The 21,198-nt window shown below is 48.3% G+C and overlaps 1 protein-coding gene across 2 annotated transcripts in view; it reads right to left on the reverse strand.

Annotated features, from left to right (window-relative positions):
- Window positions 1–21,198, reverse strand: part of KSR1 (kinase suppressor of ras 1) — a 45,974-nt gene that overhangs the window by 6,201 nt on the left and 18,575 nt on the right. Inside the window, exons 2-11 of one of the 2 annotated variants that reach the window (XM_030231819.2) lie at window positions 14,148–14,288; window positions 6,359–6,506; window positions 5,031–5,460; window positions 4,810–4,814; window positions 3,042–3,102; window positions 2,671–2,754; window positions 2,039–2,100; window positions 1,824–1,930; window positions 1,373–1,541; window positions 164–205 (exon numbers count right to left, since the gene is read on the reverse strand). In XM_030231819.2, the coding sequence (XP_030087679.2) occupies window positions 164–205; window positions 1,373–1,541; window positions 1,824–1,930; window positions 2,039–2,100; window positions 2,671–2,754; window positions 3,042–3,102; window positions 4,810–4,814; window positions 5,031–5,460; window positions 6,359–6,506; window positions 14,148–14,288 (1,249 nt within the window). Of the gene's footprint in view, window positions 1–163; window positions 206–1,372; window positions 1,542–1,823; window positions 1,931–2,038; window positions 2,101–2,670; window positions 2,755–3,041; window positions 4,610–4,809; window positions 4,815–5,030; window positions 5,461–6,358; window positions 6,507–14,147; window positions 14,289–21,198 lie in introns of those variants that run through there. The other variant, XM_050981844.1, reaches the window with a different exon arrangement.

Below are 21,198 nucleotides of genomic sequence, written 5' to 3' on the forward strand. Positions count from 1 at the left end.
AGATGAGGGGAGAGAGGCCTGAGTACACACTGAGATAAGAGAAAGTCTGGATTGTTTTAGAAAGGTTTTTAAAGCAGAATGATTGTTCTTGGGCAGCATGCAGAGGTTTACAAACAAGTTATGTTTTGGCAGTTGGTTAGTAGAATTAAAACAATCAACTCACCTGGGAAGATAAACTGTTGTCTATGCTGAAGGTAGTAGGCAGCTTTTTAATTAATTGGGGTTTTGTAAAAAAGGAACAGGGAAAAAGATACCAGGAGAAAAAAAAAAAAAAAAAAAAAAGAACAACACAAACAAGTTAGAGGATCATCAGTGAGTGCCTCATGTGCATTCAATGAATTAGTCCCAGGTCACTGCTGGGAACAGATTAGTGGATTATCAGCCTGTTGGGGGGAATTTCAGCACATGCATTTTGGGAGGGCCTGACAGATGACAGGTATCACACAAAAGCTGTGGCACCTCTCTCAAACAGCCTGGTGGGCAAAGGGAGAGCCCAGGGACGTGCAAGGCAGGCCCACATAAGGTGTGATGTGATGTGCTCTTGTGTCTCAGCTTTGCAGAGGTGCCCCCACAGAAGCTGAGGCTCATGAACCATCTGCCTTTTTTATTTTTTCAGTGAATCCGAGCAGTTTGTCCCAGTGCAAAGTAGCTGTAGTGGAATCCTAACACTGACCTGCCTCTGGTCTTTTTTAGCAGGCTCAAACTCGAATTCACAGGTCAGAAGCTGATGCAAAATTCAGCAATGTTGAAGGCCAGATGTAGTAGCTGCTGAGCACCATGGGACTTCAGGTCAAAGGAATTACATTTATTCTCACTGTTTAGATCTTTGCCCTTGTCAGAGATACTTGCCCCTCTCAGCTCTGGTTAAAGCTGCACACTGGGGCTCTCAATCCATAGGGCATGAAGGGTAAACTTCTCTCTACCATTCATGTTTGACAGTGGTTTAAAAGTTGGTGTTGATTGTGGGTTATATTTTGGAAGGGTCTGGTAAAGTAATTCATCCCAGTTCTCACTTTTACAGGCTGCTCCAGCAAGCACCTCCCTCCTGACTGAAAGCCCCTGGTGAGCACACATTGCAGGCAGCATGCATTGTACAGCACTTCAAAGGGGGAAGGAGGAGAAAAAAATAGCTTTTTTCTTCAGTCCTTTTCCAAAAAGGAAAAGGAGAAATATTCCTTAATAATCTGTTTCCTGCAAAGATATCTTGCTGACACCCTTTAAAAATTGTGTAATGAAGACATTTTCATTTTATCAGACAATAAGATACAATTTTACACCTCATTGAAGGCACAACCATGTAATCAGAAACCTACAAGTCCCTATGAATTCCTGGCCAGCCTCTTGCAGAGTCTGCTGCCAGGGAGGAGTTTACCTGGGAAGTTGAACCGCCCATCCCTCTGGCCCATGGGGGATGGGTTGGGGGGCGGCGTCGCACTGGGAGGGTTGGAAGACTGGAAAGGTGCCGGAGAAGATGGAGTGGATGAGGTTGTAGAAGAAGGATTACTGCTGGAGTCCAGGTGGTTTATTGCTGGTGGATGCTCCTGCAAAGCAGGGAAAGACACTTGTGAGAGAACAATAAAGAGAAAGGAGGAGTTGCCCTGTGTCCGCTGGACAACAGACAGAGGGAACTTGTTCCCAGGCTTGATTGTGGCATTGCTTTGCTGAATAAGCACCTGGAGCTCTGCACAAACCCTGTTTTACAGGGAGAAAATATCCCATATCCGAGCCTTGCAAAGTGAAAGCTCTCACTCCAACCAGTGAGATCCAATCTCTCCCTACTGAAGCTCCACAGGGACCCTGGACGTGCTTCAGCCACCTCATACCTTTTTAGTTAGTGCTTTGGGGAGAGTTCCAAACTGGGGTTCTGTGGGTCTGTCTACTGGATTATTGATATCAGATGGGACAGACTCTGTTCTTCTTATTTTTGTTACTGAAAAACAGGTTGGAAAAGGGAGAGAAACAGCTTTAATGAGACTTTTTATTCTTTCCATACCATCAATTACATTGAAGTATAAAGAATTTGTAGAAAATTACTTACTGGGAAGGAAGGATATTCTACAAGCAGGTGCCTCTTTAGTACATTTGTTGTGACATTTTAATCTGAAAGATAACCATTACATATTAAATAGCAACTTGTTCTTTCCCCAAAAGAGGAACCCTACCCTTAATTTGTAATTCTTATGCTAATCTCAGAAGGAGTTCTGGAATGCTCGGCCCCAGAGCAGCAGGCGTTTGTATGGAGAATTCTATTATTCAGGCTAATGAAACCACAAACATATCTTAGTACCTGATTTATTTTTAATAAGAGTTACTTTAACTGACTCTCAGCCAGCAACCATGAAGTAGTAAAATCTCAGTCCTCTGGACTAACAAGCCTGAGAGAAGCAAAAATTAATATCCTGGCTGTTATTTAGGGATCCGGCTCCCACTACAAGATTTACCCAGGATGAGGTAGGAAGCCTGTGTCAGGAAAACAAATTTGGTTCATTCATGTGCCAGGCTGCCACCTTCAAGTGTGAATTGTGCCAGAGCATCCCTTTGCCAGGTCAGAAGGACTGAAAAAATGATGCCACTGCCAAAAGTGCATTGGATCAAGAGAGAGGAGTTACTGCAGGCTGTGGTGAGTCCAGTTCCAGGCTGTTCTGAAGGAGACCATCCCCGTGTGCTCACCTGCAGTACTTACACTTCACCCCGAACATCATGCTCTTCTGGCACACTTGGCAAATCTGAGACAACCAGGACTTTGTAGAGAACCTACCAGAGACAAGAGAGGGAAAACTGACGTTAGCTGGGGTCCAAGGGAAATTGAACATTTGTAGGTAGCTGAACTTGGCAGCTGAGACACCCAACCTGACTCCAAACCCATCTCAGAGTCCTGTGCCACCACGGCCTTGCCTGGGCTGTGGGCTCTGTCTCTGGCTGCTCACCTGTGAGTCCCAGCCAGACCCAGCCCCTGGCTGCTCACCTGTGAGTCCCAGCCAGACCCAGCCCCTGGCTGCTCACCTGTGAGTCCCAGCCAGACCCAGCCCCTGGCTGCTCACCTGTGAGTCACAGCCAGGCCAAAGTCTCTTCGTACCGTCTGGGGGGATCCCTGGGAGAGCTCTGATGGAGAACAAGAGGAGGGTTCAGGGTAGCATTGCTGACACGTGCTCACCACCCTGCACAGAAACTGAGCAGTCACTGCTCCAGCCATGAGGTGTCACAGCTCAGACACTGATTTGCCCCCTGTGAAGTTGCCCTTGTATTTGTTTCCATATGATTGGATAAATCATGATGTTTTATGTTTAGGGATTACAGAAGTCCATCGGATCAGGTCTAAGCCATTCTTAAAGTGGAAAGTCAGACTTTACTCCTAATTGGTTTACCACAAATGCCATCACCCAGTTTTCCTGCAGTGTCAGTAGATTTCAGAATATTCTATTCCACTAAAAATTATCTCAATTTTCTAGACAGGGCCAGCATGACCCAGAAAAATGAAAACATACATGTGAGCTCACCTTTCTGCTAAGTGCAGGAAGTAAGATCTAGACTTCCAAATGCCAAACCAGCATGCCAGTGGTCAGAGCACATAACTTCCTGAAAACTCTCCAATACCAAGAATTCTGGCACATTACCTGAACGAAATCTACAGAAATATTGCACATCTGAGGCAAACCCAATGTGCAAGTGCCAGCACAGCAGCAGGGCTGGCTCAGAGCCAGTCTCCTCACTTGACCATAGGTGGCACCACAGTCTTTTTTATCATTAGTCCAGGGAGCTCCCAAAGGCATCTGTGATCCTCAGCCTCTTGGAAAAGGCTGGAATGGCTAACTGCTTTTCCTAGAAATGCTGCTGGCCTAGTGTGGCCATCCAAACAATCCCAGCACAGCAGTAAAAAAGGCTGTGAACATTGGGTCAGATGGGTAAATCCTCACTGAATGAATATCATCCACTCTGGGATTGTCCAGGACTCACCAGGGCCCACAGCAGACAGTTCACCCCAGCCAATAGGTCCATATGAAGAGCACCAAAATCCTTCATTTCTGTCTGAGTTTATTCTAATGCCTTTTTCATTTATTGCACCAATTATCTCCTCTCCCCAGGGAAATGCTCAGATTTCTGCTGGCACTTTCATTTTACAGTCTTTATCTTTCTGAAAGTAATTCCTGAGATTTTTGTTTTAAAGGGCATTAGCTATTTGTGCAGTGCTTGGACTTTCATACTTGCTTTTAATACTCAGATACTTTTGGATACTTTCCAAGCCGCTCCAATCTCTCTCCGTTAGCTTCCAAGGTTACAGGTTGTGCCTGGGACACACCTCAGGATGGCCAGAACTCCCAGTGGCCCTGGAGAAACCCAGCCCTGCTCCTGCCAGCCATCACCCACAGACTCCTCAGCACACAGGGAACATCCCACATTCCAGCACATGCTGCAGCTTCCCCAGAAAGCTGCACCAAGTGTCTTCACTGCAGAAACACTGGGCAATGCATATCCAAAGCCACTAAATGGTTAGATGTGAAATTCCTGCACCAAGAGGCATCTGTGCCAGCTGTCTGAGGTCATAGATAAGTACCCCCTTGGCTTTAACCCTTGAAACACCAGCATTCCTTTGCCTTGTTTGTGTCATCTTAGAAAATACCAGGTGGAACCAAGTAAAACCCTGTGGTTCTATGGCAGGCCAAGCTCCCACTCAGTTAACAGAAGCTCTGGGACAGGAGGGCCCATGGAGAACTTCCACTGGCTGCCCAGGGATGGCCAGCAGGGAGCTGACAAGCACAGGTTCTTCTCTCTCAGCAAGGCACTGCAGACACCCCTGTGAGAATCTCTTACCGAACCTAGAAAGAAGAAAAGATAGATTTTTTTAGGCACTGATACTCCTGTGGCAGGTACACACTTTGCTAGAGCAGGAACTGCAGCATGTGCTGTCAGGTTTGCAGACACCTCTGGCTTTGCACAGGCTCCTGAGGTTGCTGCATTGCCAATCTTTTCCTGCCTACCTAGGGCAGCCTTTGCCAGGGAGAGCCCCAGCTCCAGTCTGGGAGGAAACTTACTTTATTGGAGGAACTTCGTCGATCCTGTTGCCCAGCTGAGACTCGTGGGACTTGCTCCTGGTGAGGGTGGGGAAGTTGGGCAGCAGCTGGAACACCTTGCGGCAGGGGGGCGGCGGCGTCCGCGGCGGCTTCAGGCGGTGCCGGCGCTTGGGCTGCGGCGTGGCCGGGGGGGTGACGGTGATGCTGTGCGGGGTCCTGGGCCTGCCCCCGGCCGCGGGCAGCACCAGCGGCTCCAGCAGGGTCTCTGCCGAGGGACAGGGCCCGTGGCTCGGCGCCGGCGGCTCGCAGGGCGGGGCGGTGGGCGCGGAGCGCGGCTGCTGCTGGCTGCCCTTGGCCGGGGCGCACGGGGACCAGGCGGGGTCCGGCTGCGAGCAGGAGCTGTCCCGGCGCTCGGGGAGGGCCAGCGGCACATCGTCCCTCAGCTCCCCTCCTGTCCAACGGAGCAGCGTTAGTGGCGGCCGGCAGGGAGGGCTCTGCGCGCACCGAGCCCCGCGCTGCTCGGGGCAGGGCTGTGGGTGCCCATTTCACCTGGCAGTGATCTCCCCTGAGCCTCAGCACGACCCCAGGCCGCGAAAACTCAGCACAGGGTCTGATCTGAGCTTTTGGGAGACATATACCCGGGTTTTTAGAAATACCATTTCTTTCTAAGAGGTGAATGCCATAACTCCTGAGCAATGGCTGGTTTACACAGTGTGGATGGGAAATATTTGACAGCCTGGGACAAGAAAGATTAGAAAAAAGGAAACATGAGACTGAGCTGTTTGCTGATTTTTTTCCATTAACTAATCTTTACCATTTGCAATTGGAAGAACTGTCATAATACCAACAGGAAACATCACCTTTCAGTGACAGATTGATAACTGCTACAAAGAAAGATGAGGTGCATGTGAGTCCCAGTCTGCTGGGAGAGGCTCTTGTACAAACAGATTTTACAGTGCCTGTGGAAATGCTACGGGAAGGTTTCTCTCTGAGCTGGCAATATTTGGGAAAGGCATCACCTACAAGGAATCTGGTTGTATTTTAGTAAGTCAAGGATGTGTGCTGATCCATGGAGAATGAACTGGAGCATTAAACACAACTCTGAACATAAAGGGTTAATAAGGATATACTCCACTGAGTAGGAGAGGATTCTACATACATTTATTTCCATTTATTTATCTGAATCGATGTCCAAACCAAACCCAGCTGACAGCTCTAGGTAGGTTTGATCAGTGCACATCCCAGAGCCATATGCTGCTCCCAGAACTTCCCAAACAGTGTCTGCAAGGCAGCAGATGGGGCTGGGCTGCTGGGACACCAGTGCCACAGGAGAACAAGGCAGAGTGTACCTGACTCCGTCACCTTCCGCAGGCAGCTCAGGGCCCCGTTGAGCCTGGAGCACTCCTCATCTCTGGCTCCACATCTCTTCATCGTTTCTTTCACCTTGGACTCATTCATTTCTAGTAAGGCATCCAGGGTCAGCTCCTCTGGTATTCTCTGCAGGAAAGCAAGAGGGACCCTTGTTGTTGCTCTCTGTGTATAAACAGGAGTGTGACCTGTCAGGTGCTTTCAGCAGTGGCACTGTCTCACCGCCTGGGCTGACTCATGGCTCACTCCTTTTGGCAGTGCCCCTCTCTGGCACGGCCAGCAGTGCCCACAGCTGCCCCCTCCCCTGCCTGGGCTGTGAGTGTGCTCTGTACCTCCAGGACTGGTCATCCTCTGCTATTCCACTTAGGATTACAGGGGATCAAAATACACCTCCCCTTGTGGAAAATTTTTGCAAAGCTACTAATGAAACTTAACTTTCTCATTAAAAATAGGGTCAGAAATAAAACAGGTCTAAAACCTGAAAAAGAGTCATATAAGGATATTTGGCTTTTCAGTACTGAAGTGAACAGCAGAAACAGTGAGGAAAATTACTTCTTTATTTGAACAAAAAAGAAATGTTTTGACAAAGATAGGGGCCTCCTCCTCAAGCAGTTTTTCCTTCATCAGAGGACCAGCCTTACCCATATCCTGCCTGGAGAGATATCTGTGCAGAACTCCTTCTACATCTTAATACACCAAAGCCCCACAGTGATAAGGCTCAGATCAGGCAGACACAAAAGATACAAGAGCCTGGAAAACACGAAATGATCTGGTATTTCCTGACACAGAACTGAGCTGTGTGTCTCTCTCCTCCCCCATTCAAGTGTTTCCAGTGTAAGTCTGCAGCAATTGTGGTTAATAAACAAAACCAGGATACTTAGCCCAGTTACCCAGGAATTTCCCTGTAAAGTTCTGCCTAAACAAACCTCCCTGTTGCCTATTCTCACAATGAGATCACAAATTTCACAATATTTGGCCTTTATCCTAAAGTTTCGACTCCTGGAATCAAACTATATAAAAGGCTTTGAACTTTATTTGAAGGGAAAACTCAAAAGTGTGTGTCACTGCTTGGTGAAACAAAAAGCTTGGAATCCTCCAGTCCTTAAACCCCACTTCCGACTCAAAAGCAAACGTGAATGTGTTGAATGTCCTTTAACAACTGCATCTTTCTTAAGCCAGACTCTTGATTTGAGAGCTGACGCAGGACTTTCAGCTGTGACAGCGCCCAACAGCCCCAACCTTTGGAGCTCTCTAGGTGGCAACACGAGTTTCCAATTTTAGTAACTGTGGCATGAAGCAAACAAAAAGAATAAATTAAGAAAGGGCAGAAGTCTAAGAAACACATCCTGTATCTTCTGTCACATGCCCTGAACTGGATGAAACACAAAACACAGCTGACTCAAGGGGAGGCCAAGAATTTAAATGAGCAGTAAGCACGAAGCAGGACCAGAGCAGAGCCAGAGTTCAACGAAGTTTGGGTAAACTTTCTTTCTTTTCCCCTGTAACTAACCTTTGCAGAATAACAAAAGCACAGCCATCACAATTGATGCTGGGTATTATTCATTTTTCTGCACATCTGCACCACCATGATGCAGGACATAAGACTGCTCCATCCCTTTGGAGGACACAGTCTGTCTCTGCCCAGAGCTGACTGGTCTGTGATGGTCCCCACGAGGCCCAGCTGTGCACCCCCTGCTCAGCTCTCACACAGACCCTGCCTGAGGGGACTGCACACACACACAAAGCCCAAGCTCCTCTTCTGCTCAGTAGTTTAATTTTAGAAAGACAGAATAGCAAGTTGTAGGAAAGTAGAAAGTACAGAAAAGGAGATTATATTTAAACAATCCCAATGACCTTGAGCTGGGAGAGCTCAGACTTTCTGAACCTGCTGCCAGCCCCCATGACACGCGACAAAAGAAATAAGCCTTCAGAGAGGGGGAGGGAGGGGAAGTAAGAGGCTTTCTTTAAACAGCCACTCATGTGCTGCACATATGTGGTGGCTTAATATAAAACTGGTCAACCTGATCCCTGTAAGATTGGCCTGCTCTGCCTTGGCTGTGTGTCACCCCCCAGGCAGTGTGACAGTGAGGAGGGTCACTAGTTCAGGGTGGCTCTCAAACAGGTTTTGCTGCTGACCTGGCTCAGCTGCTGTGGCAGGAGAAGGGCCCCTGCTCAGGGGCACGTGGGGGCCTCTGGCCCCTCAGTGCAGCTCTGGGCCCTTGCACAGGGGTTACTGTCACTCTTCACCACTGAGGGTGAGACATGCGGGTCCAGCTGACCTCTCTTTACCTGCGTCTTCGGTGGGTGCTGAGGCTTTTTTAAAAACAGCTTTAAAAATGCAGATTAAAGGCTTGCATTAGGACCAAGCTCAACACCACCTCCCTGGGCACACCTTGTCCTGACATGGAGAGCTGCAAGATATTCAGACAGTACTCTACTAATAAGGTCAGATTCAAAAACAGAGAAAGAGCAGAAGAAGACAGAATCTGCTTTCAATCTTCAGCACCTCATAACTGCCAGCAAAATCTTAAGCCTAACCATGCACTGCTCAGCAGAAGGGATGCTAAAAAGTCCAAAGCAGGAAATTATTCCTCCCTACAACAGGTAAGAGGACTTTTCCCTGAAGCCCTCCTGCTTATCAGACACAGACTGCACTTCATGGTGCACATGTCTAAAGAGAGAAAAGCGAGTACCAGTGCATCCAAGGAGCCATCCAAGGGTCAGTCTCAATTAGTCTGGGTGAAGAGTTCACAACAGTCTTTAATCTTGCCTGGTGTCCAACTTAAATCCCTGAAACATGGCAAAAATGCTGGTATCTAACACAGTGGAGGGGTTATTTTTGGTAAAGATTCCACCCTGCAGATAAGCCTACATAGCTAATGCTGCTGCAGGCACTCTGCAAAATCAGCCTGACCTGCTCCTCGACCCAGTAGCCACAGCCCTTCCTGTAAAGCTGGACAGTTGTCAAGGCCCCAAATGCCTCCTCTTAAATCAATACATTCCCTCTCCAATCATCCTCCTGTGAAGCAGCAGATGCTAGGAGAGAAAGCCCATTACATAAGGTGCTTAAATTCCCACTGATAGCTCTAAGCAAAGCACGTAAAGATGCTCTTAAGAACATCTTGTGCCTGCTAGTTGTTATTCTGCCGTGTTTTTCTGGTGCCCAGCAATGAAGGTACTGAAAAATTGCTGTATTATTAAATTCCTGGGGATTTTATGGGCATTCTGGAAAGCCTCTCACTTGAAATTTCCAGCTTGCATTAAGCTGTGAGCATAAACAGGCCATGGTTCCACCTAACATCACCCTCCTCACTGTTCCACCTCACAGCAGAGGCTGGAGGGGAGCTGACAGGCTCAGGGCATCCTGTCCAGCTGGCTCTTTGGGGACAGGAGAGCTGCTGTCACTACTCTTCTGTGGCAGACAGGTGTAGCAGTTGCAGATCCCTTGGGCTGACCTCAAGCCATGAAGGGTTCACAGTGCCCAAAGCTGCAAGGGGCACCCAGAGCCCTTGGCAGGGAAGGGGAGCCCTGGCAGTGGTAGAGACTATCTTCCAGGAGCTGTTTACACTGGGGAGGGGCCTTCAGCTGGAACACTGAAGGAATTTTATAGCTCAAGGAAGCCTGCAGGACAGAATTAATTTGCATACACACAATTAGCACATCCAGGATCTCTGCTATCTGGCCAGCCAGCCAGAGCTTCTGCTGCCAGACCCATGGAAATCCCCGACAGACAGCCATGGTCCTCACGGCCTGTTCATGCAGATATGCTGGCAGAAAAAGATGAGAGGATACAGCTGGGGAAACCTGATAGGAGAAGGCAGATCTGCCCCTTCTATCCCCCATCCAAAGGATGCACTCACAAAAACCCCTCACAGCTCCTCCAGTGACAGATCTGCTGTGAGCTGGGCCACCCTGTGCAAACAGAAGAACTCTCTTCCACGGGCTCTCAGCAGCAGCCCCAGGCCCATGGCTCACCCTTGGCAGGGACATTTTCACAGGGGCAGCACAAGGCTCTGGGCAGACAATTCCTGCTCAAGGCATGAGCCCTTCCTGCTCTGCTCCTGCTGTGCCCAGCCCTGCCCCTGCCTTGCTCAGCTCTGCAGCTCTTTGGCATCAATGCTGGCTGGGGATGGGCTTCACAGGCAGGCAGGAGGTATCCCAGAAAAGGGTACGAGGGTACAACTGGGACTCAAATCTGTTCCCAAAAGGAACAGCCTCAAAGCAGCCCCAACCACAGCCCTGTTCCACCTGCTCCCAGTCTCCCTGGTGACACAGCCCTGCTGATGGCCAGACCCCGGGGCAGGATGTGCCCCTCCCTGTGCAGGACAGTTATCCACTCTAAAAACAGCTTTCCAAGCTTGACTGACTGGCACCACTGCTCCACAGCCAGCAGGGCTGGCCCAGACATGCTTCAGAAGATGATAAGAAGATGACTCTGTGCTTAAGTTAGTTTTAAGACAGTGACAAGTTACATGTGGGAACAAATACAATAGTTAGGTTTCTGGGAAGCACAGCGATAAAGGCAGAGAAAATCGCTTTCTGGGCTGAAGAAAATAAGCCAACAGAATTTTTTTTAGTCTCTTCTATTTGGCAGACATACTCCAAGCTCAGAACCCAGTAAGTAGCTCTGCAAGAGACTTCTTCCATCAGCTCAGGAGTGGAGAGAGCACTCTGTTCTCATCCTCCTTCCCTCCCATTGCCCTCCCAATTCCTGACTCCAACCCCCAAGGCAAGCAGGACAATCCAGATCAATGTATTTTTCTAGGACCATTTTCAGAGCAACTTTTATCCACTCAAGATGACTACACAGCATGAACACACCTCCTGTCTGTAAGGCTCCTTGCCCTGTCTTTTCTAGATCTCAGTTCAAGTACCTCTTTGCTCACTTTCACCCCACCATATTTAACCATCTATACATAATTGTTGGCATTAAATTACACATATAATCAGTCTCTAGAATTAATCAATCTCTAGAGCTGATCAGATTCTAGAACTCCTATTCAAAAACAAGGACTCCAGCATTCCCTAGAAAAATACTTAAACAGGAAGTTACAGCACCACATTAACCCAGCTCCAAAGCAGAGCCTGCTACCACTTTCTATGATAAAAATCTCTCTGGCAACTGATTAGAGGAACAGTAACAAAGCCACAGCACAGGTTGGGGTGGGGGTTCCAAGCTCCCTTACCCCTCTGGAAGGAGCTGTGTACTGCCCAGGAGGATCCCAGGCTGGGGCTGGCAGTGCCCACCTACCTGCAGGCCCGCGAGGTCGGCACAGCCCAGCCCTCGCACCCGGCGCAGCGTCACCGGCTCGCTGCTCTCCGCGCTCTCGGCAGCTCTAGCTGTTGCCCAACGCCATAAACACTGCATTGTTATTGCTGTAATCTCTTCCAGAACTAAAGGATTTTACAGGCAGTCATTATTCTCATTTTAAATATAGGTTTTCAAAGAAATAAAGGAGCCCAGCAATTATAATCACCAGAGCTTTCGAGCTTCACAATGTCTAGAGCAAGTCACTGAGCAAAAATAGTCTTCACTCAGGAGTAGAGGAGTCAGCAGATATTCTAAATTGGAGCTGCTGCTCTATTTCTGACAGGAGAGCCTGGGAGCTTCTGTGCTTCCCTGCATGGCAGCTTTATTTGGGAGAGGACTGGGGGGAGCGAGGGGAGGGGAGGGGAGACAGAGAAACAGAGCATTGTTCCTCTCACCGCTGAGCTAAAGAACTGCTGCAATTAGGCTGCTTTTCAACAGTGTTATGTCACAGATTAGCACAGTCTTGAAAATACTCCCTCCAGTAGCACTAGAAATGCAAAGGGAATCAGAACCATTTGAAAAAGCAAAAGCCCCATCAACCCAGGCCTTTCTCCTGGTTTGTCCCTGACAGGCAGCAGGGAGAGAGCCCTCCACTGCACCTCCTCCTGTGCCAGACCTGCTGTTCTGTTCAGCTCTCAGAGGTGCCCAGGGCAGGGCAGCTCTTTTGAGACTCCACAGGTACTTGGCAATCTCTCCAACTAGTTTCAGAGCCTGAAAGGCACAAGAAGAGAGGGCTGTGTGCCACGTGACCACACTGTGACACTTGTGCAGTTTTCCTGCTCTCTGCACCATTTTTCGGAAGCGTTAAGACGGAAACCCAGCATGCCTATTCCCATTTTACAGCGAGCTAACAGTATCTGAAAGATGGGAAGCTGTTCCCAGTAGCACAGAGCCAGAACCACTCACTCAAGGGTCCCCATTTTCACAGCATGACCTGCTCAACGTGTCTGCAAAGGCTCCTCCCCATCCTGTCACAGGCAGTGTGCAAGAAGCAGGACACCACTCTAGATTTTGTAATAACTAACCTATTAAAGCTCCTTCTGTCAGTGATTTCCATTTTGAAAGCTTTCAGGTGAAATGCAGTTCAACGTGCTGTATGAAATCTAAACAACAGCAGGAATGATCCCACGATACCTGAGACGTTTCTGAAAGGTAACTCATCCCAGACAGCTCAGCACTGTGCTGATGTCAGTGTCCAACACCAACAGTGGCTGCATGGCTATTTTTTGAGTAGTGAAATAACAGGACCAAAAAAAAAACCACTGCAAGAGCAGAGCACTTAGTTTATTAGCCCAGCTATTTCCGCTTCCCCCAGCTCACAGCCTGTTCCAGCATGCCTACTCAGAAATTGTTTTAATGACCCACACGGTGTTGCAGTTCTGCTGTCCAGCTAATACAAGTGCAACAGAAGCTGCCTGCAGCTGTATGAAGTGGATGCAGAACCCTTAAAAGATAACCATACTTTTGGAATCCCAGAGGAATTTCAGTGCTTTGTACACTTCTTACAGTTCTGTCCCAGAAGGAACAGAGTTCACTCAACTGGACATTGCTTGGAAGGGGGGAGCAAGAGAGCACAAATCAAAATAATATAGATCTGGGAAGTTCTTTCTGCCTTAGACCAAACCCAAATTTGTTCACCCCTTTTAGTGACCACGCATATAGAAGGGTAGTCTCAACCCTCTCTGCTTCCTGAATTAGCAGGATGTGGCAGATTTGACCTGTCCACCTCCCTCCTCCCTTTCCTTCACCTCTTCCCCCCTCCTTTCTGTAAGGCATCACAAAGGATTTATAAAAGAGCTACAAAGACATTCTTTTAGACTCAGGCAATTCCAGTAACCTTAGAAACCAGCACTAGCTGAGAGCCTGGCAGTTTGGCCACAGCAACAGGCTGCTTTTGTCCTCTCATTGTCACTGCTGCACCTTTGGCTGTACCACCCAAAACCTCGCTAGGCTGGAAGGCAACACCAGAACCACCTTCAAAATGAACAGTAGGAAATAAAAGGAACAACTTGGTCCTGAACCCATACTGTTTAACCAGAGACCACTTAGTTACATCAGAACCAAGCTGGAATAACTTCTCTGAAAATTTGTGGAATTTTTCACCCAGGCAGATTCCTGCTGAGGTCAAAGAAAAATTTTGGTTTTTTAGTGATCAAAGGAAACTGAATGAGAACATTGTGACCTGGCCTGCAGAGGCAAAATGGGAAAAAGAATAGAAAAAGCTTTTTCTGCCTTGTTTAGCTGTCAGTGAACTGAGCTCTACGTGTGTGTGTGTGAGACTGTAACACAATGGTCCTGTTTTGGCTAATGCTGAACACAGAACACAGCGCAGCACAGTACTATTAGTATCCAAAAGGCAGTGAGTGATTAAGTCCTGCTGTGGCTCTCAGACCCAGCAGGCAGCTGGGCATGTACTGGAGGGACAGGAGGGCTCTGTGAGGGCGGTGTCCCCCCCTTACCTGCACCACCTCCTTCCTGACGTTGACGATGTCCAGCCAGTCATTGAAGCGGGGGTAGCTGTTGAGCTCGGCCGTGCGGTCGCTCAGGGGCACGCTCAGCTTGCACTGCCGCTGCCGGTGGATGTAGTCAATCAGCTTCACCTGGGGAGCCAGAACACAAACTGTGAGCTTCCTTGGCACGGGCTGACCCTTCCCGGGCTGTGCTTCGACACGGGGCACGCTGGCTTGTGAGCAGGGCTCTTTCATGACACAGAAGTGACATCTTCCTGAGAACTCTCGGGGAAATCCACGCAGTGCGTTTCCCTCGCACTGAGCATCTTTGCTCTTCAGCATTTCAGCAGAAGGCAGGACCTGCTCTGAACCCCCATCAACAGCAGTTCTGAGGCAGGAATAACCAAAGTATCCAAAGACTCTGAGGCCTGTTATGTGATGGGCATTTCTATTACAAAATCAACATGAAAATCAGCTAACTTAAAAGAACAAAAATTCAGGCAGTTGGACTAGATAATTTCTGCACATCTTCTATTCTAAGGTTTTATTCCAAAGCTTTTATCACCTGACCATCTCATGGCAAATGCACTACACAGAATTCTTCACTTAAGGCACAAAAGAATAAAACAGCAAAAAGGAGTATTGTTTGTGCCTTATGTTTGCTTATCAAAAAGAAAATACTCTCCAAAGATTGCTCACTGTGTCACACGTTCCTGTGAGGGAGGCTTAAGCTTCAAAACCTTCCTAACAAAACAATGCCTCAAAGCAAGTTAGTTGATCCATGATTTATAAACCAAAACATGTTCTTAGTCAACAAATTTTAGCATCTGGGACATGATCAGACTGAAAACGTAAAGGAAAAAACAAACATGGATTCTTTGACCATTATGATGTGCCTCTTACAGTTTAAGTGCTTTCCTATGAAGTTACTTGAGAGCATGTTTTATGAGCAATCTATTCCTTACAACTATCAGCTATAACAAGTTTGTCCCTGCCCACACACCAAATTCTGACAGCAGTGCCACGCAGCTGGAGATTTATCAAAAAGTGTGTGAATACTGAAGTGATTCCAATTCCTGTAATGCCCAGAGCAATGCAAAGCACTGCCATTCCCAGGAGAGGCAATCCAGGACTGCCATGTCCTAGAAGACTGCCATCCTACAGCCATCCCTTTGCATTCTCACCCTGACCACCCCTGCTGAAACCAGAGGAGCCTTTTCACCACAACTTCCCAACAGGGCTTTGGAGCACCAGCCCTACAATGAACTGGAAATCCCAACCACTCCTTCTCAGTACCTCTTTTTATATAAAGGGGCTGACAGCACTTCCTTTTTTTCACCCCTGCTCTACTTCCTCTGGCCAGAGCAGAGCAGGGCAGGGCAGGGCAGGGCCATCCTCGGGAGGGACTGGCTGTGGGCTCAGCAGTGCCTGGGCCCCAGTGGCTGCCACGCTGCTGTGTTGCTGCTGTGTGCCAGGCAGAGCCCGGGGGCTCTGTGCCTGCCATGTGTGCCATGTGCTGGGCCCTGTGTGACGGGCAGGGGCTGCTGCTGGCTGTGCTCTGGCTGCCCTCTCTCTGCACCAGCCCCTCAGCTGTGCCCTGCCCCAAGTTCCCCTGGCTCTGGAGCAGGGGAGCTGGGATCCTCCAGGCAGCCCTGTGCACTCTGGGGCACACATGTGTCACGGGCTGCCTCAGTGCTGACCTTCTGCTTTCTCACTGCCACATGTCCTTTCCCACAACAGCCTGTCCACAGGGCTCTCCTGTTCACTGCCATGGCAGAAAGGAGCTTGCAGGTGCTGTCCCAAGGATTTTCCTGCTCGGGGCTTGGTTTAAATTTTCTTTCTTCTCAGTGTGCTTTTCCCTGCTATGGACACTGACACTGGGTAGGCTGGGATGAGTAGATGGGCAAGGGCCCCTCAGGACAGGCAGAAAGAAGAGGCTGCAGGAAGTCTGTAGACTCAACAGCCCCCAGTATGCCAAAAATCAGCTTACACAAATGAGAAACAGCTTCCCAACTGTGCAATAGCTATGTCATGGAAAAGAGAAGGAAGACAGAAATCACCCAAGCCTTGTCTCTTTCCAGGGGCCACTCGAGGGAAGGGCCAATGACGATATGTGCTCTGATATACAAACTGCAACCACAACATCCAGCCCCAGGCAAACAGCTCAGTGTGTTTGTGAGCCTGTCCATGGAATTCCCAGGACACTGCGGGATGTAGCTGCTGCTGCCCCTGGCTCACCTCACCCTTCCCCATTCCTGGGAACGCCTCAGGTTTGCAGAGCACCTAAGGACAGAGGCAAGATTGCACAGTGATTTTGGAACTGGTACAGCCAGCCCTGATGGGTTCTGTGTCTAAAGCAGCAGCTTGGCTCTGCAGTCTGACTGTAATCTGTTATTTTAGTGTAGGATCTCCCATCAGGCAAGATTTATTTCTCCTGGAAGAAGGATGAGCTATCAGCATACTCTGTAAAGCCAGAGCTCCACGCTTCGTTATATGGAACACTAATTACAGGCAAATGCCCTAAAAGTAGCACATGATCCAGAATAAAGCAGGGAACTGCAGGCAATGGAGGTGTCAGAATCTGTTCCAAAAACCACAGTGGAAGGAAAGGAGGACTTAGCATCTATTTATAAATGAAAAATCACAAATTATGTAAAAGAAACTACCCAGAAAGTGTGTGCACCACGTTATCCAATTCCAACGTGCAGTGTCACGAGGACAGCACGCTGCTCGAGGCGGGATACTGCTGAGGTACAGCCACTGCTTTTGTACTCCTCACAGAAGTTCTCCTGGCCAACCTCAGAGCAACACCAGAAGCATCACATGAGTAAGAGAACAGAGCTGGGCTGCACTCCTGGCAGCACAGGTCCAAGTGTCTCAGAGGGCCAAGGCTGGTTTTTCCCGGATAACTCTTTCACATTTACTCCTCAAGTCCAAATTTGTTTTCCCCTAGTCCTATAAATAGTGTATTTGCATTCTCGACCCAGCCTACATGCACCACGCTTCTCCCCTAGGATGAATTTCATTTTGTTGTTTCCTGCCCAGACTTTTTACTAAACTACATGGTTTGGCTTTAATAGCTGAGCTGTTGCAAAACCCTTTTCTGAGAATATAATAAATTTCTGGGTTCAGTGACGCACATAAAAACCCACAACCAGCACACAGGTCTCCAACCACAAACTAGACTGAGAGATAAAGCCAATAGTAGCTACTCACTGCCTGCTTGCTAAATGGCACGTCCTACTCATCACAAATGGCAAACCCCACACCAGAAGGAGGAATACTCCAACTGCCCTGAACCCACAGAGATGGGAAAGAACAAGAACAGAGACAGGACACGGAGCAGCTGGAGCACATCACTGACTCCAGCACCAGAGTGCCTGGTGCAGCTGATGGCCAGGACACCCGTCCTTATTGCTCTGAGAAGGGCACATGCTGCCAGGTGCTCCTGGATGCATGTTCATCTCCTCACAGCACCTTTAAAAGATCCCATTACAGCACAAATGAGAAGCAAGTCCAAGAAGCTTAGGAGAAAACTGCCAAGCTTGTACTTTTCTATTTATTTCTGCAAAATAAACAGCAGATCTCTAGAGATGCAAGTCTGCCCGTATCCATGACCTCCAGCCAACAGCTGGGACTTTAGAGGACGATAAACAAAAAGCAAATGCCCACAAGTTTTTCAGCTGCACTTCTGCAGACATGGCACAGAAAGGCATCTGAAAAACCAGATCACTGACATCGGGGTGCAGAATTCAGGAGATACTAACCAGATAAATCAAGTTTCATGCATTTGGGGGTCAACTCTCCCCAAGCTTCTTGTTGATTATGTTTTATTCATCTTTAGAAAAGTGGCATCTTGTTCCAGAGTCACTAAAAGGCATTAAACTTAGACCTACTGCAGCTTCTGCACTTGGTCAAAACCCAGTCTGAATCCAATGCACTTGATCCAAATAAACATGGAAAAAGGAGCAAAGGCTAGAAGACTCCCCATTTCTCTAAAGCCTTCTGTGGCTTAGTCCCATGCTTTTAATCTGCTTATCTTGAAATAACCTATAGATGCAGCAAAAATAGTAATTTTCAATTCACAAAAAAAAAAAAAAAAAAAAAAAAAAAGGGAAACCATGGCAGAGAATGGAAATTATAAATTAAACAACTTGGGGACAGGCAGAGGGAGGACTCTGCTATACCAAGGTGCCAGCCAGGATTTCTTCAGAATATCAACAGTTGGAGACCAAGTTTGATTCAATCATACGTTTCACAACCAAATGCCATGTTTTCACACTTTCACAAAACTTATAATCTGCTCAGTGAAGCCTGCAACTTTTCTTGTTGACTTGAAACATACGCAATGTTTAGAAGAGGAGTTTTGCAATACCCAAAACAAACAACTGTCATGATTTAGTCAACAAATCAAGCACATGGTCAAAAGTAGATCCTATTGCTCCTGTGCCTGGAGATGAAATCTCAGGGAGCCTGGCAGCACTGGAGAGACAATAAACATGAGCTTGCACAGAAACTTCCAAGGCTACAACCAAGTCCTGCCCTGCAATTTACCCAGCTGGTGGCTGAGGCCTTAAAAGGATAGGATCAATGTATGGCCCGGCTCTTGCATGTGGTTAAGAGAAATGCAAATCATCTATCTTGCCTCAGACAGGAATTAATCAGGAAGGAACTCCTCTATTAACCTCCTGCCAAGAACCAGCCCAGAGGGCAGGGAGCGCTCCCTGAAGCACGGCAGCAGCTCCTGGTGCAGCAGGACACTGCACTGGCCAGATCAGGATCACAGCGCCAGGGATGTTCTGCATTTCTGCCTCCTCAACAGAAGACAAAACTTCTGAGCTGGAGTTTATCTGCACGGGGCACTGGGGAAAGTCAGATGAGTCATCTGAAGGCATCCAGTGAAAGTGGATTCCCTTCACACCTTTTGCTGACTCTTATCTATTCTCCCCAGTTCCATTATATACACAAAGGCTATGTCAGACCAAAAAATCCTTCTAGGCCATCTGAGCACTGAAGAGAACATAAAAAGGTCAGAATTGGACTTACCAAATTTGTCTCTGAAGTCATGCTTGGCAACCATGTGAGAAACTGATAAAGATCTCACCAGCTACTGGGAGAGCAGCAGCATGTGAGGATACTTCAGGGCACTTTCTCAAAGTCATGCAGTTTAAAGTGAAAAAAGGGTACAGTGGGGTTGATCCATGCAAAGGAAAGACCTAGGATGTCACTGTTATACAGCACACTGAGATCTGGGGCAGAGTCTGGGCTATGGAGAGCTCAGAAAGCCCCTGAGCAGGTGCCTACACAAGGAACCAATCCCTCCCCTGTGAGGCACCCACCACAACCACTTGAAATACGGGGTCAGTGCATGGTCTGCCTCAGGATCTACCTCAGAAATAGCCTCCAAAGCAGCCCTGCCCTTGTGGGTTTTGGAGAGAGGAGCACAACAGAACTAACAAGTCCCCCAGATCCCACACTAACTGTGTGGGAATGCCAAACTGGTGGAAATAGCAAACACCAAAGAGGTAGAAGTGTTGGCTGGTTCTGCAGCTGGGACTGAAATGCAGCAATGCTGAGCATGTCCTGAGCAGAACCTTCCCCCAAAAGCAGGAATCAAGGCAATCTCAGGTGTGATCAGAGTGCTGTTGAGCCTGAACACTGGTGTGGGCCAGAGGGGTCTCCAAAGAATAGGCCAGGACAAGTGTCTGAGGAGGGGACTAGAATAGGGCTGCGGAATCACCGCACAGAGAGTGCTGAGGTATTCCCAGTGCGCCCGGGAGCCAGGATGGGGGATCACAGGACACAGCTCTAGGCTCAGCAGGCACAGGACAGGCTTCTCTGTGCTGTGCAGCCAACCATCCAAAGCAGTGCTGCTCCAGTGTGAGGGTCCGCAGGGCCCTTCAGCTGACAACAACCCAACCGTGCCTGCAGCTCTGCCCACAGAGCACTGAGCTGCTCCTTTGTGAACTCAGGCTCTCAGCAGCTGACTCATCTGAGTGCCCCCAGCTATCTGGATGGTTATCAGCGTCTGATCACAGCATCACCAGCACCAACTGCAGCCTCAGAAATTCTCATTTCCCCCTCTGTTCACAGAACTCCTCCTTGTGCCCGAAGGTATAAAGATACCTGATGACAGTGTGAAGTGTTCCCTTTCTAGTACAGGGAGAATTGAACCAGTGCCTGGTTTTGACTGGTTTAGAACCAAATCTGCTTGCTTAAACTGAGAGAGTGGGTCTGTACCCTTTTCACATGACATATGCTCAATTTGCAGTGAAATCTGATCCAAACCTGTTCACAGAACACTTCGTTCAGCCACAGAGAAAACCATCCTTCCCATCTGTGCTTCCATTAGGAACAGTCACATAATACAGGATTCAGCTGGAGAGTCTCACAATCTCACCAACTTCCAAACTACCTTGAGATCAGCAAGAAATTCGAACAGCTCTTCCCAAGGCAAGCACAGGATCTGCATAGGACCCAAAGTACGAGGAAGAGAAGCAAAACACTTCATTTCAAGGAATTATTTGTATCCTAAAAAATTAGGTCACTCCATTTGTCACCCACATGGCTTTGCCCTCAAAACCAATAGAACTGAAGCTACTAAAGGATGATATTGTGACCTGTATTTTTACCAGCCTTGCATGGTAAAATAGGTATCATACAAAATATTACAGAGAAATAACTGGCAGCAAAGTCATTTGCTTTATTTGAGGTGGCATCTGAGAAAAAAAAGGGGCTCACTTACTTACTTACACGTCAGCCTCTGACCTGCAGCCTGTGGAATTCATTCTCTACTTGAACCCAGCTGACTCATTCAGCAAGAAGCTTGGCAGTGAGCAGGACACCTGTCCAGAAAGGGAGGCCTGGTTTCTGTAGTTCTAACTGTGCTGAAACAGTAGCAGAGCTCCTGCTCGCTTGGGAGCATTTGCTTTCCCCCTCTGCTCTGATCACACAGGTGCAGTCACAGGCTCTGGAGGTGACTGCTGTGCTGGACCACAGGCACAATGCCCTTGAACTAGACTGGCTGCAGAACAGTGACACTGCTTTGAATGCCACAAAC

The sequence above is a fragment of the Serinus canaria genome, chromosome 19 (assembly GCF_022539315.1).
Source record: "Serinus canaria isolate serCan28SL12 chromosome 19, serCan2020, whole genome shotgun sequence".
Classification (NCBI taxonomy): domain Eukaryota; kingdom Metazoa; phylum Chordata; class Aves; order Passeriformes; family Fringillidae; genus Serinus; species Serinus canaria.